Source organism: Rhinopithecus bieti, unplaced genomic scaffold, assembly GCF_001698545.2.
Source record: "Rhinopithecus bieti isolate Rb0 unplaced genomic scaffold, ASM169854v2 scaffold_13400, whole genome shotgun sequence".
Classification (NCBI taxonomy): domain Eukaryota; kingdom Metazoa; phylum Chordata; class Mammalia; order Primates; family Cercopithecidae; genus Rhinopithecus; species Rhinopithecus bieti.
Genome location: NW_016807991.1, coordinates 2976205 through 2997968, shown reverse-complemented (window position 1 = coordinate 2997968; position 21764 = coordinate 2976205). Strand labels below are relative to the sequence as shown.

The 21764-nt window shown below is 56.8% G+C and overlaps 1 protein-coding gene across 1 annotated transcript; it reads right to left on the bottom strand.

Moving 5' to 3' along the window:
• Window positions 1-1156: 1156 nt before the first annotated feature.
• NHERF1 (NHERF family PDZ scaffold protein 1) lies at window positions 1157-20762 on the bottom strand. Its single transcript, XM_017884638.1, has 6 exons — window positions 19973-20762; window positions 8609-8770; window positions 7295-7448; window positions 3531-3571; window positions 2268-2357; window positions 1157-2036 (listed from the first exon to the last, which is right to left on the bottom strand). Exons 1-6 carry the CDS (start codon window positions 20411-20413, stop codon window positions 1848-1850), a joined length of 1077 nt encoding a protein of 358 aa, XP_017740127.1. The 5' UTR covers window positions 20414-20762; the 3' UTR covers window positions 1157-1847.
• Between the last annotated feature and the right edge of the window lie 1002 nt (window positions 20763-21764).

Sequence of the window (21764 nt, the reverse complement as noted above, 5' to 3'; positions counted from 1 at the left end):
CGTGTTGTTTGCCGTGGCTCCCTTCGTTCACATGTACCTCAGCAATGGGAGTTCCCTCGAGGCCACCCATTCCTTCCACCAGTGTTCAGGTTAATGAAGAGTCAAAGGTCCCCCAGGGCTTCCCCATCTGGCAGATGAGGTAGGGAGGGGCCCCTGTCGGGAGGAATCTGTCAGGGGCCACAGGATAGAAGCAAGGGTGGGGTGGGGACAGGTCAGCTGAACAGGGTGCTGTTGTGATAAGGGTTTTGGATGGTTCCTCTAACAAGGAGCAGATGGCCAGATAGTGACTGGTCTGTGGACACGGCCCACTCCCTGATTCCAGATCTTCCTGCTTTACTCATTCCTCTCTGCCCACAGCCTGTCTTCTGAGAGGTGTCCTTTGGATTGGGTGGAGACTAGCCTGGGGGCACCTTCCTTCTGAGCACCTGCCTGGAAGCTCCCGGCCCTGGAGCCTAGCTCTTGCAGACCTCCACATCAGGCTTCAGGTGCCAAAGGTATCAGGGACCTGGGTCTTTTGTTGGGGACAGGGCATTTCGCCCTTGAAAAGGCCCTTCCACCCCACCTAGCCACACCACGTCCCAGGGCTCAGTGGACCGGTTAGTTTTCCCCTGGCACTGGACACTTTCCCTCCAATCAGGTCACAATGGCCAGATAAGATAGAGGATCTGGCACCAGCCCAGCCTGCCCCTGGGAATCCTGCACCCCACTGGCTGTAGGCAGAAAGAGTAAAGCCAAGTCCTTACATTCCAAACCCAGCTCCATCCTGGGACACACTTTCCATGCTTCTGGAATTACAGGAACCTCCCAGAGTCCTCTGAGCATGTCTGAGCTCCCACTTCCTCTGGTAAATGTCCCTATTAGTCAAGGGGTCCCCAGCCCACATCAGTGCTTACAGCCTGGGGGACACAGGCACACTGACCACCAAGCTGAACACCCGGCTGGGTGCATGCATCCTCCTTCCCACAGGACTTCTGCAGCTAGGCTCTCTAGCTAAAGCTACTCAGGCTTGGGGTCACAGGGAGCCCTAGATGGCCCTCCCTCCAGTGTACGCCACCCTCCCAGCCAAAGACCACCCTAGCTTACCATTTCTCACTTTCTACCTATAAGGGTCCAAGGCCAGAGGACAAAACTCCCAAGGAAGACACGGAGGCTGGAGGGTTTGGAGGAACCAGCTGAATTTCTGAAGTGTTTCCTTACAATGGTGGTACCTGGCTCAGGGATGGGCAGGGGTAGCCAAACCCGCTGCCCAGTTCTCTGAGGGTGGGAGTAGGAACAAAAGTTTAAGGCTGAGGCCACTGCCATGCCCTGGATGCAACAACCCGGAAAATCATGTTAATCAAGGAAACAAAAATTCCTCTAGACTCTGCAATACTGCACTCTTAACAACAAAAATCAAATGAAAGCAAGATGTGTCTGCCACAGCTCTTGGGATAACGGATGCCCTGTCCACTGAGAGTGGCAGTTCTGCAGTCAATGATCAGCCCTGGACCCAGTTACCAAACGGGGGAGGAAGGAAAGGTGCCCTCTCGCCTGGTCCCATGATCCTGGCATGGTGCAGGTCCCAGCGATATCCCAGGCAGAGTGGCAAAGGGACACCCGGTAGGATGAGGCACTCAGTGAGGAGGAGGGAGGCAGAGTCTCCTTTCTAATTGCAGGATGACGGGAACACATTCACCTTCCCTAAGGTAAGGGAAGAACATAGTTCTCTAGAAAAATCATTTGTCAAGAAAGGGGATGTGGGTGCTGATTTGTACGTTGATTCAGGGGAGTAAATGGGGAGAAGGAAAAAGGTGGGGTGGAAGGCTGGCTCGGCCCTGCCAGTCACCGGGTGGCTGGCAGCAGGGCGCTCAGAGGTTGCTGAAGAGTTCGTTTTTCTTGCTCCAGTCCATCTGCGGGGCCCGTTTGCTGCTGCGCTTCTGGTGGGCCCTCTCTTTGGCCATGGCCAGGGAGATGTTGAAGTCCAGGATGGGGTCGGAGGAGGAGGTAGACGAGGGCGCTGTGGAGTCCTGTTTTGGGGGGCTGTCTTGGGAATTCAGCTGTAAAGAGAAGTGGGGGCAGGAAGTTGGGAGTCAGTCCCTCATTAGGCTCCCTGGTCCTCAGCCTGAGTGAGGTGGCTCCCTTGGGGCCGTGCCCAGGGAAGCCAGGTCACAAGAACAGAATGCGGCTCAGCATGTGACCTCAAAGGCAGGCTGGTGTGCCAGGAACAAGTGGGGCCTGGGAATCGGCTTCCTGTAACCCAGTTGCTACCCCCTGCATGGCTGGCCTACCTCCTCGCTGGTGTCACTGGAGGCGGATCTCACCAGGGCTGGCCTGGGGCTCTCTGAGGCTGCCTCTGCCAAGGCTTCACGACTGTTCTCCTGGCAGAGAGAAGAGGGGCGTGGGTAGTCACAGGATGGGGTGAGGGAGTCCTGAGGCAGGAGGGAGCTCCTGGGGAAGTAGGGGCCCCAGACTGAGAAGAGGTAGCGCTGATGCCCTGGCCACCCACCCTGGGTTCCTACTGCCTGAGCCTGCTGGGGCTCCTTTTTACATTCCTTCGAGGATCAGAGGGCAGGCTGGTTCTGCTCAGGCTGGAGGGATGGGAGGGGTACAGATATCATGGGATTAGCACTCCCTCCCCCTGGGCTGCTCCAATGTGGCTTTTAGATACTGACTTGCCTTTTGAGCCAGTGACCAGGGAGGGGCTTCTTGGAATGTGGGGACACTGGGGGCCTCTTTGCTTGGCATGGGGAACCCATGTGGTGCTCCCTGAATCTCCTGTGGTCCACCTGACTGTTTGCCTGGATTTGACCCCAGGAATCCTGAAACCCTAACCCTGAAGCAGCAAAGGACGGCCTTGAAGGAAGAAAGTAGATAGAAAGTTCTAGTTTCAAAGATGAGGTGACAGAAGGTTTAGGCCTGGGTCCAAGGACCCTCCCCCTTGTCAAGTACCCTGACAGGAGCTCCTAGGGAAGGGGAACCTTTGAGCAGACCCTGCAGAGAGTTCCTACTCTGTGGCCTGACTGAGTCGGCCTGTCCCAGAGCGAAGGCTTTGGCTGGGGCATCAGCTTGGCACCCAGCCCCTTCCTGGGTTCTTCCATGGCTTCAGCTGGCGCCCAGCCCCACCATCTCTTCCCCAGCCTCACCCCCTTTCCCTTCTGCCCAGGGAAGGGGGGAGGAGGGGCTTTGTTCTTCTAACCCAGACTGGAAGTAGCAGGGGCCCGGCTGCCCGTGGCCAGACACTGAAGCTCTGTTCTTGGGGGGAAGAATGGCCCCTTCTGTATGGTGGGGAGTTGGAGGCGGGGGCTTGTCACCCAGGATGGCGGGCTGCAGAGGGGCCCAGCCAGCCTTCTCCCTCCCAACAGCTTTGGCCCCAGGCAGAGGCCAAGAGGGTTCTGGCAGTTCTATAGCTTGGAGCCGAAGAAGGAGCTGGACCTGGGGACCCTGAGGTTTTGGCCTTAGCCAGATGGCTATCCTACCAACCACAGCACCTTCTGACCTGTCTCCCGCACCCCCAGGATTGAAATCCAGAGAAAGAGGGGCCCCGCCCTTACCTTCTGTATCTCACCATTGGTGAAGGGCTCAGGCAGGGGACCTAGGCGAAGGAGAGAACAGAGGTGAGTCCGGAATGGGGATGGAATAGAGCGTGGAGAGGAGGCGGGAGTTGGGGTTGGGCAGATCATTAGATCTTGTTCCATGGGTCAACATCTCAAAATTTTTGATGTCCACCCACCATGAGTACATTTGCCTTATTATTTATTAAAATTTTTTTTTTGTAGAGATGGGGCCTTGCCATGTTGTGCAGGCTGGTCTCAAACTCCTAGCCTCAAGCAATCCTCCCACCTTGGCCTCCCAAAGTATTGAGATTACAGGTGTGAGCAAATGTCTGGCCTGTTTGCATTTTGATGACTCAGCACACACAAAGATTTTGTGTAACAAAAGTTTCACAAAGCAATACCCTTACTACAGTGTTCTTTGATATTTTTAATTTCATGTCATTAAAAAAAACAAAAAAATTTCTGGGCCAGGTGTAGTGGCTCACACCAGTAATCCCAGCAATTTGGGAGGCTGAGGCAGCTGGATCACTTGAGGTCAGGAGTTCAAGACCAGCCTGGCCAACATGGTGAAACCCTATCTCTACTAAAAAAGACAAAAAGAAAATTAGCCGGGCGTGGTGGCGCATGCCTGTAATCCCAGCTACTTGGGAGGCTGAGGTGGGAGAATCGTTTGAACCCGGAAGGTGGAGGTTGCAGTGAACCAAGATCGTGCCACTACACTCCAACCTGGGCAACACAGCAAGACTCCAGCAAAACAAACAAACAAACAAACCCTGCTGGTCTCTAGCTACCAAAATGATCTTATGAGGCACTGATGGGTCACAAGGTGTTTAAAAAATGCATTGTCCCGGATAGAGATGAGAGTCCAGGATGGCTGCCTAATTTCTTTTTTTTTTTTTTTTTTTTTTGAGACGGAGTCTCGCTCTGTCGCCAGGGCTGGAGTGCAGTGGCCGGATCTCAGCTCACTGCAAGCTCCGCCTCCCGGGTTCCCGCCACTCTCCTGCCTCAGCCTCCCGAGTAGCTGGGACTACAGGCGCCCGCCACCTCGCCCGGCTAGATTTTGTATTTTTTTGGTAGAGACGGGGTTTCACCGTGTTAGCCAGGATGGTCTCGATCTCCTGACCTCATGATCCGCCCGTCTCGGCCTCCCAAAGTGCTGGGATTACAGGCATGAGCCACCGCGCCCGGCCTGCTGCCTAATTTCTATCTAGGAACTCCTACATGGGAAGCTTGTTAAAGTACAGATTCCTGGACCTTTGGCAGCACAGATTCTGGTTTAGTGGGCAGGCCTAGGTATCAGCATTTTCCAAATGCTTCCCAGGTGATGATGATGACACCGAAATTGGAACCACACCCCAGACTACAGTTAGTATCTGCCTTAACTGAAAGAGAAAATAGTCTGGGCTCGGTGGCTCATGCCTGTCATCCCAGCACTTTGGGAGGCCGAGGCAGGTGGATTACCTGAGGTCAGGAGTTCGAGACCAGCTTGGCCAACATGGTGAAACCCCATCCCTACTAAAATACAAAATTAGCCGGGCATGGTGGCGGGCGCCTGTAGTCCCAGCTACTCAGGAGGCTGAGGCAGGAGAATTGCTTGAACCCAGGAGGCAGAGGTTGCAGTGAGCCAAGATTGTGCCATTGCACTCTAGCCTGGGCGACAGAGTGAGACTGTGTCTGAAAGAAGAAGAAGAAGAAAAAAAAAAAAGCCACCTAGCCAGGCACAGTGGCTCACACCTATAATCCCAGCACTTTGGGAGGCCGAGGTGGGCGATCACAAGGTCAAGAGATCGAGATCATCCTGGCCATATAGTGAAACCCTGTCTCTACTAAAAATATAAAAATTTGCTGGGCGTGGTGCCGCACGCCTGTAGTCCCATCTACTCAGGAGACTGAGGCAGGAGAATGACTTGAACCTGGGAGGCAGACGTTGCAGTCAGCTGAGATCGCACCACCGCACTCCAGCCTGGGTGACAGAGCAAGACTGACTCAAAACAAAAGAAAAAAAAAAAAAAAAAAAGAGAAAATAATCCCAACTCCTATTTGCCAACCAGGAAATGAGGGGGGACAAGAAGGCTCAAGGGGTGTGTCCTGGGTATCCCCTCCCCAAGCCAGTGGGAAACCTGGAGGGGTCAGAGGGAGAGAAGACAGGTCTGGGGTCACCTTCACTGGGCTCACTCAGGGTAGGGGTCCCACATGGCTTCAGGGGTGGCTGTGCCATCTCCAGGGACTGGTCAGCGTAGGCGGGCTTCTTCTGAACTCTTAGTTTAAAATTCCTGGTCATCTTTTCCCTGTCCCCAGTCCAGGACACAGCCAGAGATACCCGACTCTCATCTTCTCCTCCCCTTTGACACCCACAGCCTTCCCGGGGCAAGGACAGGTTGCTGGGACACCAGGGACACTCACTGTCCCCTCCCCATCAGCTCACAGTGGTCACAGTGAAACCTTGGCTGCCGGACAGGGGGGCATTCCTCTCTATGGAAAGGGTGAGGATGCCATCCTGGAGGGACTCCGGGGAGGAGACTGTCCCCAGGCCTCTCCCTCTTCAGGTCCTTTGGCCAGAGGCTACAGCCCCTCTAGCCCGAGAGACAGGCAGAAGAGGCAGGAATGTCTGAGAGAGCCAATTACCTGCAGGGCGAAGGGGTGGGGGAAGCAGGGGACTATCCCAGGAGCTGAGTGGAATCCAGATTCCAGCTGTGTCTTCCTCATATCAGATCCCTAGGAGGAAGGCTGGGGCTTCTCTGGGCCTTAGTCTCCCCATCAGTGGAGAAGGGGATTATCTGAGTTACCTGGTTTCCATGAACTTGGGAGATAAGGGTAAGGTGGTACCCCACCTCCCATGCCCAGAGCCAGCTAGGGACTTCCAGGGGCCATCCTCTTTTCTAGGAGCCTCCAGGCCTTGGATTGCACCAGAAGGGGACAGGGCCTCCCCAGCTGTCCCTTCCAACTGGGGATGAGAGTCTGCAGCAAGACCTTTGTGTGGATCCCCTTTTACACATACAACCTTCAGTCTCCAGGAGGCCCCACCCACTGCAAAGTCCCAAGAGGTTCCACCCTCAGTATGGCCCAGTGAGCAGAGCACCCCTGCCCGCTCCAGGGAGCCATCTTCCCAGGGAGAAAGTCCAGACCAAGGAGCAGAGCACTGCTTAACCCCTCCCTGCCCCGGTGCAGCAGCCCTGCCCTGTTTGGCTCGGGACTGGGCAGGGGGAGGCGCCAGGCTTGGCAGGGTGATGCTGGGGGATGGGGAGGGCAGGGGCCCAGGGCTTGAAGGAGGACCCACTACTCTCTAAAGCCAGCAAGGCTGAGTTTCCAAGACAACCTGAGTGGAGGGAGGGGAGGCACTGGGCCCCACCACTGGACTCTGATCTGACCAAGCAAAGGCTGGAGGCCTCCCCGGAGTTAACCCTTTCCTCACATCGACACTGCCCTGAAAGTTTGCTGGTGGGGATGGGACTGGGGGCTCAGGCCTCCTTTGGGGCTGCAGCTTTGGCCGGGAGTCAGAAGATCTGTCCATTTCTCTCAGCGACCTCATGCCAGCTGACCCCATCACAAGCCGTCCTCGGAAACCCACTGCCACTCCCTACACTGGGCCCCCACTCCCCCAGCCCACACCTCTGGGCCTCCCATGAAGGAGAAGGAGGGAGCACCCACGCCGGAAAGCTGCCCACCCCTCGCCTGGGACCCAGCAAAGTCTTAGCCCTGGCTCACATCCCTGACTTGGAGGCCTCCAGCCCCAGGACGGCCAGCGGCCCCACCCGGCTTACCATTCAGGTGCTCCTGAGATGGGGTCACTTTGCACTTCTTGAAGAACTCGTCAGTTTCCCTGTCCACCACAAGCAGCTTGGTCTCGTCCCCGCCAGCCCTGATGGCGGACACCACGTCCCCATGCTGCTTCCCCTCCATGCAGACCCCATTCACCTGCAGGGGGGGGTTGGGGAGGCGTTACGGGCACAGGCCTTGGTTCTGGGGCAGGTAGGTGGAGGAGGGCTGGGGGCGGGGGTGGCCACCTTGCTTCTCAGCCAGTTTGCAGTTCACAACTTGGGGATACTGACCCCCATTTCTGCAGAGTCCTGAACTAGGCCAGGGGTCCTCCCATGGACAGTCAGCTGGGGAGGCAGGATACAAGGGAAGCGCCAACGAAAATATCCAGACGAGACTAAACAAACACAGCTGGGAGAGATGGGATGGGAGCGAGCTGGGAGGCTGGGGTGGGGCCCAGTCTGGGTAAGGACTTGCTGTCCGACTTCCCTCTCTGGACCTTGGTTTTCTCACGTGTAAAATGAGAAGTCTTGGGAGAGCTGATCTCTAGCTCTAAGGTTCTAAGACTGTGATTCTGGGACCCGCCTGAGCATTTGGTTCACGTTTCACCTCCCAGGAGCACACACCAGAGCCAAAGCACTGAATGAGTGAGTCTAAAAGCCTAACTCGGGGCCGGACGAGGTGGCTCCCGCCTGGAATCCCAGCACTTTGGGAGGCTGAGGTGGAAGGATCAGTTGAGGTCAGGAGTTTGAGACCAGCCTGGCCAACTGTAATCCCAGATACTCAGGAGGTTGAGGCAGGAGAATTGCTTGAACCCAGGGGGGGCAGAGGTTGCAGTGAGCTGAGATTGTGCCACTGCACTCCAGCCCAGCCTGGGCAATAGAGCGAGACTCCATCTCAAAAAAAAAAAAAAAAAAAAAAATCTCTCTCTCTCTCTCTCTAAATAAAAGCCTAACTCAGGAGAGGGGTTTTGTTACTGCCACCCGCCTCTGTGTGCCTGGCAGCAGGGAAGCTCTGGAGATGTCCCCAGACATCTCCCTGATCGAAGGGTGAATCACAGGCTGCCCAGTATATCTGCTTGGCAAGGAGGAGTCCAGGGGAGAGTAGAGGTAAGAAAGGAATCCGTCAGTCAGTCCATCTATCCTTCCATCTATCCATCCACCACCCTTCCCTGCCTCCCTCCCATCCATCCATCCGGCCGCTCCAGGCTGGCTATGCCCATGGGCTAATCAAGCCCATGAAGGCATGATGGTTGTCCCAGGTGCTGTTGATCTGCAGGGGGCGGGGCAGTCAGATAGGAAGAGGGCAAGAAGCATCACCTCCACAATGCGATCCTGGGCCCGGAGACCTGAAGCTTCAGCTGGGGAGTCTGGGTCCACTGACCGGATGAACTGGCCTGGCTTGGACTTGTCGCTGTGCAGGTTGAAGCCATAGCCACTGGGGCCCTTCTTCATGGTACAGAGCCGAGGCCGAAGCTTGCGCTGCAGGGACAGGGGAGAGTCCATGGCTATTCCACAATGCCCCAGGTTCTGCCTTCCCTGTCCTCTGCCTGGCCCCATCTCCCCAAACAAGGAAGGTTTGGGAGGACGCAAATTTGCTTAGATCCCTACACAGCAATTTGAGAGGGTTCTGGCCCAGGACTCAAAAGACTTGTGTGGACACCCAGCACCGCAGCAAACTGCTTAGGTGACATGGGTAAAACACTGCTCTGTCCAAGCCTCAGTTTCCTCTTCTGGGAAATGAGGGGTGGGACCAGGTTACCTCTCACATGCCTGTCCCTTCTGACAGTCTTAAGGTGAATCGCATGCTGTGTTGATTGGGCCCCTATCCCTCCCCATTGGTGGCTCAGTCTGACCCTCCTGGAGAGGGGGCAGAGTGTGGCACCCCGTCAGCTAGGCTGGGGACCTGGGGCATATGACTGAGGACCCCCAGCCCCTTTGTACCCTGTTCTCTGCAGCAGGGGAGGAAGAGGCAGGTGTTTACTGAAAGCTGGTCAGTGTGTTTACAGTAAAGCCTTCCTCCATATACTCGAACTCTCTCTCACCCCCACCAAGCCAAATGGCCCAGCCAAAAGGGAGCCAGAAGGAGCAGATAACCAAAAACCTATTGTGCGGCACAGCAAGGGACCTGGACAAGATAGGGGGCCATCCTCAGGCGTTCGAAGACCTCCTCCCCCTACACTGCTGCCTGAGGGCAGAGGTGGCAACGGAAGCACAGAGACCCCAGAAACTGAGGAGCCTGAATGGGGAGGGGACTGGGAAAAGCAGGGCTGGGCTAAAGGGAGCCCAGTGTGGCTGTGGACTGGAGGGTGTGACCTACTAAAAGGGCACACGCAGATTTCTTTTGAGTGCTCGGACTCAGCTGAAAACAGTTTCCAACATGCTTGGTCCAAAGTAAACAGCTCAGCTTAGAAGCTGCAGGCCTGGACACACAGTATGATGGAGGGAATATGGGTGTGGGCGGCTGAAGCCTGTGCCCAAGGACTACGCCTGAGTCCCTGTCCCTCTCTCCCTCCTCCAGGCCTGGTGCAGAGCCACTGGCTGCTGTCCAGCCTGCTGGCCCTGCGTTATCACTCAGCACATCAGGCAATGAGCAGTGGATAGTCAAGGCTCCGAGCCAGGTTCCAGCTCCCCTGTTTAGGAGCTGTGTGACCTGGGGCAGGTCATTTATGGATCATTCTGACTGCCAAATGCCTCCCGGGGTGGCTGAGGCCCAGTGAGGTCATTGCCTTAAACACTTTCTAACTGTAAAAAATCCCTGTGCACACCCAGACTTTCCCATTGTTGTGAATACTAATGAATAGTCATAGGAAGCTGGGAGTGAGATTCTGGTGGGGTGGGGGTGTGTGTGCCAGGCTGCTCTGAAACCCAAATCCCCAGCTGGGAGTGGAGAGGGCCGAGAGGAGTGGGAAGGCGTGCCCAAGAGGGTGTATGGGCCTCTGTCCCAACTTGCCAGCCCCAGGAGGCTGCCACCATCTGCAGGAGACTCAATCCCCAGCCTTTCGGTCTCTGGGGTGGCTAGAGGATGACTTTGCATTCCTTTAAAGGCTTGAGCAGGTCTTTCTTCCTGTGCTTCATACCCAAATCCAGGCTCGAGGGGCCCTTACCCCAACAACAAAGACGGTTAAATGAGTGGTAAAAAAGTGAGGGGCTCACAAAGGCTTAGAAACCCTGAATGAAGCCTCTTGCCTTGTTCTCCCTGGCCCATCCCCTGCCTCACTGCAGGGCCCACTCCCAGCTTGTTCAGCTGTCACCTGCCCCAGGCTCACTCCCGGCACTCCCACAGCCCTACGGGATCTTGTTCCGGGAGTAAGTGAGGCTCTTCTCCCCTAGAGCTAATCCCTCCACAAAGCTCCCAGCCAGGCCCTCCCCCAGGCCCTAGGTGAGCAGAAACAAGTCTGACCAGTTGCCGTCACCGGGACAAGCGCAGCTTTCTGCTTCAGCCAGACCGAGCTGCAGGACCTGGCTGACACCCTGAGAAAGTGGGGAGGGTGAAATCTCAGGACAGGCAGGGGGCAGCTCTAGTGACCTCCTCCGACTTCCCTCCACAGTCCCTGCACTCCCAAAAACCTTCCCATAACAACCTGGCTGGGGCTTGGCAGCTGTTTTTGAGATGGGGAAACTGAGGCTCAGAGATGTTGAGCCCACTGCCTGACATCACACAGCCAGAACTCCAACCCTGGTCTCTGACTTGGAACCTGTCCTCCTTCCACCACACTGCAGGGTGCTCCTTAAGGATCCAAGTCCAGAATGGGGCAATCCACTGGGAGGTGAGGTCCCAACAGGAGTCAGGCCATGGAGGGCAGACAGGGGCTCTCTCCAGGGCATAGGCTGCAGCCTCTGCTAGAGGTGGGCTGGGAGCTGAAGAAACCACAGCCTTCCTTCCAGGTGCTTAGGGCCTCTCGTAGCTGGAGCTACGGCCTGAGCTGGGGGATGAAGCCTGGCGTGGGTGATGGGACAGGGGCATGGCTGGACTGGGGGCAGGTGGCTCTGGGCGCTCCCCTGGCTGGCAGGGCAGGGCTGTGCTCGCTGCCTTTGGGATGCCGGTCCTCTGGCCCTGGTCTCTGTGCTGTGGGCTTCCCTCACTGATCTTCACCCCAGTGCCCCTCGCCTAGTGACATATGGTGCCAAAGCTCCAGGGCCTCCTTTGAGCCTTGCTCCGCTCTGCCAGCACCAAGTCATGCAGTTCAAGGGGAAATGGGGGACCCAGACTGAGGGGCTCAGGTGCCCTCTGTTCCCTTCCTCTGCACTGGGACTACTCCACTGTTCTGTCTAGACGTGGCTCTGTGGTGGCTCTAGGACCTGAGGGGATGGCTGGACAAGGAGATGGGAAGCCCCAGGTAGGCCCCACCGGCATTTAGACAGCTCCAATGCACCTGTAGAGCTTCCTTCCCAAGTCCCTAGAGACTGCCTCCCCTCACACGGGAAGGGGGTTCCCACTCTCCAAGGGCCTCACCCCTCCCCTAGCAGGAGCCTCCCAGCTGTCTCCAGGAGGTGTCAGTGCCAGCTGCTGAGTCAGCCCATCAAGCCAGCCCATCCCAGCCTGGGTGGAGGCTGGGGCTGGCAGGGGGAGTCCCTTGGGGCAGCCCCCCTGGGGATCCGTGGGGCCTGGCCTGTGGTCTCCAGGCCCAGCACTGAGAGGAGAAGATGGGGAGTTGTGGGGTACCTGGCCGAGCTCAGCCACCATTGCTCTTGGACCCTCACCCCCAAGCTGGGGCAGGGTTGGGTTCTGCCTCTGGGGAAAGGGGGTAAATGGGAGTGATGTCCAGGCATGCTGGGCGTGGTGTGTGGCCCCCAGGAGCTTAGGAGGAGCCAGCTACAGAGGGGCCCAAAGCATGGTGGGAGGAGGAGCCTAAAAAGGAACACAGCTCCAGTGAGTTCCAGAGGGCAAAGTGGATCTCCAGTGACGACGACAGCCCGGGAGACCCAAGTTCACGACAAAATCAGGGTCTGCTCAGAGAGGAGACTGGCAGAGAGCCAGAATCGACAGGAGGGAACATGAGGCCACGCAGCCGATGGGCAGCGCAGCTCAGCCGGGGTGACCCAGGGTTGGACAGGCTGGAGACTCTCACTTTCATACAATGCTGGCTGGCTTTCCAGAAAAGACCCTGCCGGGAGAGCTGCTCCCACACCCTTCTCCCAGGGCCTCCTCCGCCCTCAGGCTGCCTCCCTTTATCTGTCCTTTCCCCCAGGGAGCTTCACCCCGCCCCAAGTGGCCGCCCCATCACCTCCACCCACCCCATCACCTCCACCCACGCAGTCCAGGGAGCGGATGGCGGGCACGGAATTCAATAGGCGTCACCAGCAGTCACCTGGAAAGCTAGGGAAAGTCGATACCCTAATCCCAGTGACCGTCTCTGGGGAGCAGGCCCAGGGCCGCTCCCTGCTCCTCCTTCCTCCCTTCGGGGAAGGCTGCGGGAGCCTGAGGCCAACGCCCCATTGGGCCCAGCCCCTCCCTGGCTGATGCCATAGTGATGGGCCCTACAGAAATAGCCAGCCTGCTTCCTTCGAGCCAGCCAGCTCAGGACCCCAGAGGAAAGGGGCTGGAGGAGTAGGAAGACCACTTGGGTGTCCAGGGGAACAACAGAGGTAACCCCACCTCTCAAGACTGCACCTCCCCCAGCCCAGGGCTCTTGTTTATGCAAAGAAGACCAGTGCCGCGATGCCCAATACAGGAAAATCAGCCCCAACAAGGGGATATGGAAGGGGGCAGGAGGGAGCCCTGGCTGTTCTCGGGGGGCTGGGGTGTGTGTGTCAAGAGTATGTTGGGGGTAAGAGCCATGTTTGCTCTGGGAGGCAGCTCAGTTTGTTCCCCAGATTCTGGAGACAGGGCTGGGTCTCTGGTGCTGGCTCTTCAAGGAAGCCAGGATGGAGACAGCTGGCCCTGGCTGGAGTGCTGCGTGACAGGCAGCCTGGGGGCACCGGGAAGTGACCAGGGGCTCCAGACACTCAGCCAGTGTCCACACCTCTAGGCAGAAGGTGCCTTCTCCTTACCCTAGGTGAGGTACAGGGGGCTTGGCTGTCACTGGCCCTGCCTAGTGGCCCTGATGTCACCTCATTTTACCCTACAGGACCTTCCACCCTCCACATCCCTCCAGGTCTGTGCAGGCGGCAGGAGAATGTTGGATGCCTCCATGTGCAAAAAAGGTCACTCAATGCTCCTAGCCCTTGATCTCCTCCTTCCTATTTCTCAGTGGGAAGAGCTTTCCCTGGAGTCTGGTAGGGTGGGAACCAGGAGGGAGTCATAAACTAAAGTGAGGGCTGCTGGTCTGACAGATACCCCCAGGACTCAGAGGTCTGAACCAGGTTCTCCTTCTGGCTAGTAACCTCTTCTTCCTGTGCCAGCCATGGAGACCCACGGGGGCGGGAGGGGGCAGAGTCTGGCTCAGGTCTCCCCAGGGCTGGGCAAGCCTGGGATGGAGCAGGCTGGTACCTGGGCTGCAGCCCGGATGGACACCATCCAGGGCTGGCCGCCCCATGCCTTCCCTTCTGCCTCCCTCCTCATCCCTCACCCTCCTCCCAGAAGTCTCTGGATTTAACCCCCAGGGGCTGTCCCAAGGGGCTATTAAGAACCTTCAAGGAGCTTGTGAAATTGAGGCTCAACACTGAAGTAATAGGAGGTGCTGGTTACTGAACACCTACTATATGTTAGGCACTGAGCTCTTTACGTGTATTTTCTTAGGAGCCAATTTTAGTCCTACAAGGAAGGTACTATTGCAATCATTTCACAGAAAAGGAAACTCAGCTTCAAAAAGCTGGAGTCAATTGCTCAAGTACACATGGCTGATGGGCGAAGGCAGGATTTCAGCTCAGATCCAGAGTAGCACTGTCCAGTAGATATATAATGCCAGCCATGTGTGGAACGTAAGTCCAGCTGTGGCTCAGAATATGATGGGCAGAAACACCTGGCAGAGTCAGGCATCAAGCACAGACTACTCGTGTGGCCAAATGGCTGTGCAGGCACGGGAGTCAGAGGGCTGGGTTCCAAGGCGCACCCCTGCGCTGTGTGGGAGGAGTCGCTAGCTGAGAGTCCTGGGACCCACCATGGCCACCTTAACTGATCAAGTCTCAGCCTCCATAGGCAGAGAATGGGGCCAATATCTGCCTCACTAGTGGTCATATGGATTAAATGAGACAGGGAGGGTTAGTACTTAGTACACTGCTAACACAAATAGTAGCTACTACGTATTGAACACTTACTGTCAACCCACAAAATGGAGAAAACAATAGCTAATTTGTCTGGGGGACAATGAAATGCATATCGGCTGGGCGCGGTGGCTCATGCCTATAATCCCAGCACTTTGGGAGGCCAAGGCAGGTGGATTATCTGAGGTCAGGAGTTTGAAACCAGCCTGGCCAACGTGGTGAAACCCCGTCTCTACTAAAAATACAAAAATTAGCAGGGTGTGGTAGCAGGTGCCACCCAGCCTGGCCAACGTAGTGAAATCCTGTCTCTACTAAAAATACAAAAATTAGCACAGTGTGGTGGCAGGTGCCTGTAATCCCAGCTACATGGGAGGCTGAGGCAGGAGAATTGCTTGAACCTGGGAGACGGAGGTTGCAGTGAGCTGAGACCGCACCACTGCACTCCAGCCTGGGTGACAGAACAAGCCTCTGTCTCAGGGGAAAAAAAAAAAGAAAGAAAGAAAGAAATGCATATCAACATCTTTATGTCATAGGTAGAGCGCCTCAAGGCACATTACAAGTTTCCTTCCAGGTAGGGCCACTCTATCTTAGAGCAACGAAAGCAGAGGAACACTTGTTATTGGAGTCTAGAGCTCTGGTTTCTCCTTATAAAGAGCCCTGCAGCACCAACAAGACCTCGGCTGAGTTTCGTCTTATTTTTGGAGACGAGTCCCACTCTGTCACCCGGGGTGGAGAGCAGTGGCGCGATGTCAACTCACTGCAACCCCCACTTTCCAGGTTCAAGCCATTCTCCTGCCTCAGTCTCCCAAGTAGCTGGGACTACAGGAGCCTGTCACCACGCCTGGCTAATTTTTGTATTTTAGTAGAGATGGGGTTTTACCATGTTGGTCAGGCTGATCGTGAACTCCTGACCTCAACTGATTCACCCACCTCGGCCTCCCAAAGTGCTGGGATTACGGGTGTGAGCCACTGTGCCCAGCCTGAGTTTCTTATTTAATTCCCCACCCCACTTTCCCAGGGACCACTGAGATGGGACATCTGGGAAAGGGAAGAAGGACCTCATCTAGACATATGGAGTTCCTTGAGAAGGAAGCCCCCATTCACCCTCGCCCCTCTTTTTTCTTGGTAGAGACGAGGTCTCACTGTGCTGCCCAGGCTGGTCTCAAACTCCTGGGCTCAAGCAATCCTCCTGCCTCAGCCTCCCGAAGTGCTGGGATTACAGGCACAAGTCACTGCATCCAGCCAGGAAGCCCCCCTCTATCTCCAAGAGAATCATCTCCAGAATTACTGAGTTAACAGGAGCCTGAAGGTAAGAACCAGGGCTACACTGTTTTGCCAGCAAAGAAAGAGATCCAAACACACAATCACATACCCTGTCCATTTGAAATCCAAACACCCAGCAGCTCAAACTCGGTTCTGCCCTTACCAGAGCTCCAACTTGGTTGGTGTAAAACGGCCTGCCCGCCCTGGCAAAGAGGTTGATGGTCCTCCAGCTAACTGTGCCCCGCCACCCACCTTGCTCCCTGGGGTGCCTGCACTCTCTGCCTCTGGGATCAGGGTCAGGGCTGGCAGGAAACACCCCAAGCTGGGCACTTTCATTTACACACCTGTCATGTCACCAAATCTTCCCAGTAACCCTGGGGGCAGTGCCTTTCACAGAGGTGGAGGCTGAGGGTTGCAGGGAAAAATGAACTCCCAGGATCCCAGAGCCAGCACAAGGCAGAGCTGGGATTCAACACTGATCTGGCTGACCCCAAAGCCTGGACTTTTGACTTTCTAGTTTTCAAATGGAAGCTGCTAGCAGGCAAGAAAGAGGAGTTGGTAGGTTCTATCTGGAATTCCAATCTCTGGGTGGGGCGGGATGAGCTAAATAAGGACAAAGGTCCCCCTGACTGTTGTTATATATTCATTCATTAATTCAAAAACTGTTTTTGAGAGCCTCCCTGCCATGTGCCAAGGACTGCGCTGGGGATAGAAACACAAATAGGCCACAGTTGATGCCCTTGGGGTTACCACGTAGTGGAGAAAAAGGTCACAAACAGATGATTAAAATATTGTGCGTTCAGAGCGATAAAAGATGTGAGGACAAAGAGGAGGCGGAGGCCGAGGCGGGCAGATCGCCTGAGCCCAGAAGTTCAAGACCAGCCTGGGCAACATGGCGAAACCCCAGCTCTACAAAGAATTTAAAAATTAGCTGGGCGTAGTGGTGCATGCCTGTAGTCCCAGCTACTAGGGAGAATGAGGTGGGAGGATTGCTTGAGCCCTGGAGGTCGAGGCTGCAGTGAGGAGAGGTTGCGACACCACTCCAGCCTGGGTGGAATCTGTCTCACAAAAAAAATGAAGGAAAGGAAATGCTAACTCTGCCTACTGGATTAAGGACAGGCTCCCTGGAAAGGGACAGAAAGGTCAGGTGTGAAGGCTCAGAGGCTAGAGAGGAATTCAGACCCTGGGTGTGGTTTTGGGGGTAGGGAGGTAGTGGTGAGAACAGGCTGACAGATGGAGAAGGGCCATGGAACAGCATATCACTCTTTAAAAAAAAAAGGAACAAAAATTTAATAGAGACAGGATCTTGTCATGTTGCCCAGGCTGGTCTCGAACTCCTGGGCTCAGGCGATCCTCCCACTTTGGCCTCCCAAAGTGCTGGGATTACAGGTGTGAGCCACCACACCTAGCCACAACATATCATTCTTAACCCACAGTGACCACTGATCGGGCACTGACTGGGTACCAGGCTTGGCCACAGTGGCACTTGCCCAACTAGCAAGCTGCCCAGTGCTAGCTGCCCCATGATAGATGTGCAATGATCACTGTGAAATATGTATTCATTCCAATACCAACTGCAAAGTCTGGATGAGCCTGGACTCAGTGCCAGGCACTGAGCTACCTGCTTTACACACAGCCTCGTGCAATTCCGAGGTAGCTGCCATCACCCCCAACAACTTACACAAGAGGAAATGGAGGCTTACAGAGGTGAAGTAACTTGGCTCCACACAGCCTGGCTAGTACAGCTGAGCTGGCTCAGCTCTGCACGGCCGGCACTCTGAACCCAGACTCAAGGGTTTAGGCCTCATCCTGTGACTGGTGGTGAATCGGGGGAGGAGGGTTTTAAGCAGGGGAGCAGCAGGGTGGGTGTTGCTGCCCCTCTGTCCCCATGGGGCATGAGGAGAAGGCCATCCACAAAGCAAAGCCGGTGGGCAGAGCTGGAGAGCCACTTCCACCTCCTTCGGCCTAGACATCCCAGCGGGGATGGCCAGTGTTACAGGCACCCATCAGCCTCTGCCCTGAGTGGTTCTGGACACGGCTGGTCTTCCCAGCCAGAGGCCACCCAGTCAACCACTCTCTGTGCCACACTTTTCCACTGAGATCCTCACTTAGTAAGTGGAGGGCTAATGAAGATAAGGAAACAGCCCCACCTTGCACACAAATTCAGACTAAAACGAATTGGCAAACCTCCATTTGATGCTTTAGTAGGAAAGAACTACTAAAGAAAAAAGAACTCTTACAATGTCTGTTAACATTTTTTGCAATAACCGCATGGGCCATCTGTCTGCTCAACACACAGGATTTCAGAGATTTTCTGCTAGAGGGACTCAATGCTGTTGACTAGGAGTCAGTTTAAAGATCTGGGATTCAAACGCCGGGCATGAAGGAGTGCGGTTCAGCATTTAAAAATTTAATAAGAGGCTCAGGTACTTCACGTCATTTCTACAGTTCTAGAGAAGGCAGGCATCACATCGCCCAATGCCTCCATCTCACAGATGGGAGAACCAAAGCTCAGAAGTCCTGGGACTTGGCTGGTGATGGTGTCCCCAGGATTTGCTGGTGGCTCTTCTCTCATCTCCTGGCCTAACAAAGTACACACAAATGTAGGTGTCCCTCCAAAACATGCAGGAATCTGATTCTGTGCTCACCCAGGAAGCTCAAAGCTGCTGCCTTTGGGCACGTGTGCTATGCCAGGCCTCCACGTTAGCCTCCCAGGCCCTCTGGCACCCAGCAGCATAACCAAAAGGGCAAAGGGAGGAGCTGAATGAGACTGCAACTTGTGGGGGGTGGGGGTGGGTGAGTATTTGTGTGGGTTCCAAAGTCCAAAAAAAAAAAAAAAGGAATGTCAAATCGATCGATGGACTCAGCACAAAGTTCACACTGGATTTCTGCCTGGGACTGGAGATCATCAGCCCCAACTCCCTGGTGTCAACCCCCTTGCTCCGGGTGCTCAGGTCCCTTCCCCCTCCCCTTGCCAATGCCAGGTTGGCAGGGGCAGGAAGTGGGAGCCTGGTGGCCCTGGCATTCCCAGCACCCAGCTCTGGCTGGACAGGGCTTCTGGTGACCTCACTTCCACCAAACCAGTTGATCCTCTAGGGCTTTGCCTTCTCCCTTAATGCCAAACTGTACCCTTTCTCTGTCCAGAAGGATCCTCCTGGTCCCCATGGACGCTCCCATCAGACACTGCCACCAGGGCGAGCTGGTGCAAGCTGAAGGGGCCCTGGGAGGCTCAGGCCCTGCCCTACACAGTACACCACTCCACTCTCTGGGGACAGGAGGCTCAGCACAACTCCTGTTTTGCCAGCTGCCCCTCCTGCAGCTGATCCAAACTGGGATCCTATGGGCAAACACCAAACATGGGCAAAAAGCAACCGGCCTACTGGCTGTGTGGGCACCAGAGTGACCGTGGCAAGGCCAGGGCAAGACCACCGGCTCACCGTGAGCTCCGCTGGCGCACACAGAGCCGTGAGCTCCAGGAGCTCTTTCCCCTCCCCCTAGCCATCTTTCTCTTCTTCTAAGGTCTTCCCCCTCCCCTCCCAGATACAGCTCTAGGCGCTTACTCCTCACATTCCTGAGAATCGTAAATCCTCTGAGGTGGCAGAACCACCACTCCGAGATGCCTTGGCTCCTCCTCCCCGCCAGGCAACCCCCACACCGCCCTGAGATGGTGGGGCTTCTTCTCCCTTAGAAGTCACACAGGACTTCGGGAGGATGAAGTCCCGCAGGACTGAAGTTCAGGACACACACCGGCGGGCTGCGGGAAGGGCCTCTTCGCGCCGGGGCTCCGCACAGGAGGAGTAATGCTATTCCTCTAGCTTTTGACGTAGGAGTGGCGGAGGACGCTGGCACCTCTGGGGAGGACAGCCCTTCCTCCCTGGCCCATCTACGGACTGGGGTGAACGAGGAGAGGGCGCCAGGGGACGGGCAGGATTGGGGGATTCCGAGGAAGGGGAGCAGACACCCGCAGACCCGAGGGAAGTGGGGCTGGGTTCCCCTGCGCCGCCCTCCCAAAGGCCAGGGAACAAGAGGTGCAGGCGGCAAAGGCGCTCAGGCTCCCAGCACAGCCTGGGAAGGAGAGGAGGTCGCGGGACGCAGCTCCAGGCCTGCCTAGGATGTGCCAGAGCGCCTGGTAGGCGGGCGGAAGCGGTCTCCCCCTCGCAGCTCGAGTTTCAGAAAACCGACGGCAGGCGCCGGGGCTGGACGGTCGGGGCACCTGGGTCTCTCCGGATCCCCCTTCCACTCCATTCCAGCCTGCGCGGCCCGGGCCGAGCTTACCTGCTCCAGGTGGCTCTTGTCGGCCTCGCGAGGCTCATTTTCATTGCCAGCCCCCTGCGCCTCGGCGGCGGCCGGCGGCTCGGCCTGCCCCGGCGTTTCCTGGGAGCTTAGCAGTTCCTCTCGGACCTGGACGCCAAGCTTCTGCAGCTGCTCGTCCGTCTCGGGGTCGACCACCAGCAGGCGCACGGCGTTGAGTGCGGCGCGGATGCGGCTCACCACCTGCTGGTGGGTCTCCTTCTCCACATTTTCGCCGTTCACCTCCACCAGCCGGTCCCCCGCCAGCAGCCCCGCCTTCTCGGCCGGCGAGCCGGGCTCCACCAGCCGGATGTACTGGCCCAACTTGCCCTTCTCCCCGTGCAAGTGGAAGCCGTAGCCGTTCGGACCCTTCTCCAGGCAGCAGAGCCGGGGCAGGGGCGCCCCGGCCGCCGCGTCCGCGCTCATCTCGCCCTGCGACGGGTCAGCGGCGCGACTTGGGGTTCCGATGGGGATAGGACGGGACAGCCCAGCCCTTCTTCCCGTCCGGCGAACCAGGAGCGCAGCGGGGAAGCCCTGAGCCGCCGGACGGGCTAAGCGAGCAGGTGTCCCAGGAACCGCCGGCAGCCGCGGGCCGCGAGGAGCCGAGAGAACTGCTCGGACCAATCCCCGCCCCGCGCGGCGTCTGAGCGTCCCAGAGCCCGCCCCAGCTCCTTACCCCGGGGGCGGGGCCGCGCTGAGGGTGGGGACCTCAGCGGACCAATAGGGGGCTGCGGGCCGGGGCGCTCCGTCCGGGTGAACGGCGCCGGCCAATGGGAACGCGCGGGGCGGGTCCTGTGCTCGGCACTGCGCCCCGCAGCGGGCGAAGACAGTGCGCTCAGGAAGTGGAAGTGTTTGTTACCGAGCGGCGGGCGCTGGGGTGGCAGGGGCGTGGCCCGCCGAGTTCCCGGTTCTGGGCGGTGGGGCCCGCCGGCTCAGGCCTGGTTTCCCCTACCTGTGGCGGGGAGTGAGGAGAGCCGGCCCTCGGATAAAGGACCCTACCTTTTTTTTTTTTTTTTTTTTTTGAGACGGAGTCTCGCTCTGTCGCCCGGCGGAGTGAGGTGGCGCGGATCTCGGATCACTGGCAACTCCGCTCCGGGTTCAAGCGATTCTCCGTGCCTCAGCCTCCCGAGTAGCTGGGATTACAGGCGCGCACCACCACGCCCGGCTAATTTTTGTATTTTTAGTAGAGACGGAATTTCGCCATGTTGGCCAGAATGGTTTCAAACTCCTGACTTCAGATGATCCGCCCTGGGATTACAGGCGTGAGCCACCGCACCTGGCCAACGTTTTAACAGCCTTTAGCCAAAGCCTGGGTGCAGCTCCAGTTGAGAGGGAGAGGCTGTTGCCGTGGCGACCGCTCCCGCTCGGGGCAGTGAGGGCCTAGCGGTCTTGAGAATTAAGACGGAGGGCCTCCTCGGAACCTACAGCGTTGTTTGAATAACATTTTTCCGTTTGTGGGAACCCTAACCCTAATCCACTTTGTGCTGTCCCAGGACTTGCATAGAGTGCAGGTTCTGATCCCTGCTGGGAAGGTGAGGGCTCCGCGAAGGAGAGCCTGGGACCTGGAGGGGCAGCCCACTGAAGACAGGCCACCTAGGGCAATGGCATGGGCTTCGGCGCAGCGTTTGACTAGGGAGGTGGGGTGGGGAGAGGCAGGACAGACTCAGGTAATCAACCTCTGGGTACACTCCACAGGGAAAGGAGTCTTGGTTTTTTTTTTTCAACAGAGAAAATGATTAGGACTGTAAAGCCTTCTAGCTCACTCTTGCCAAAGAGA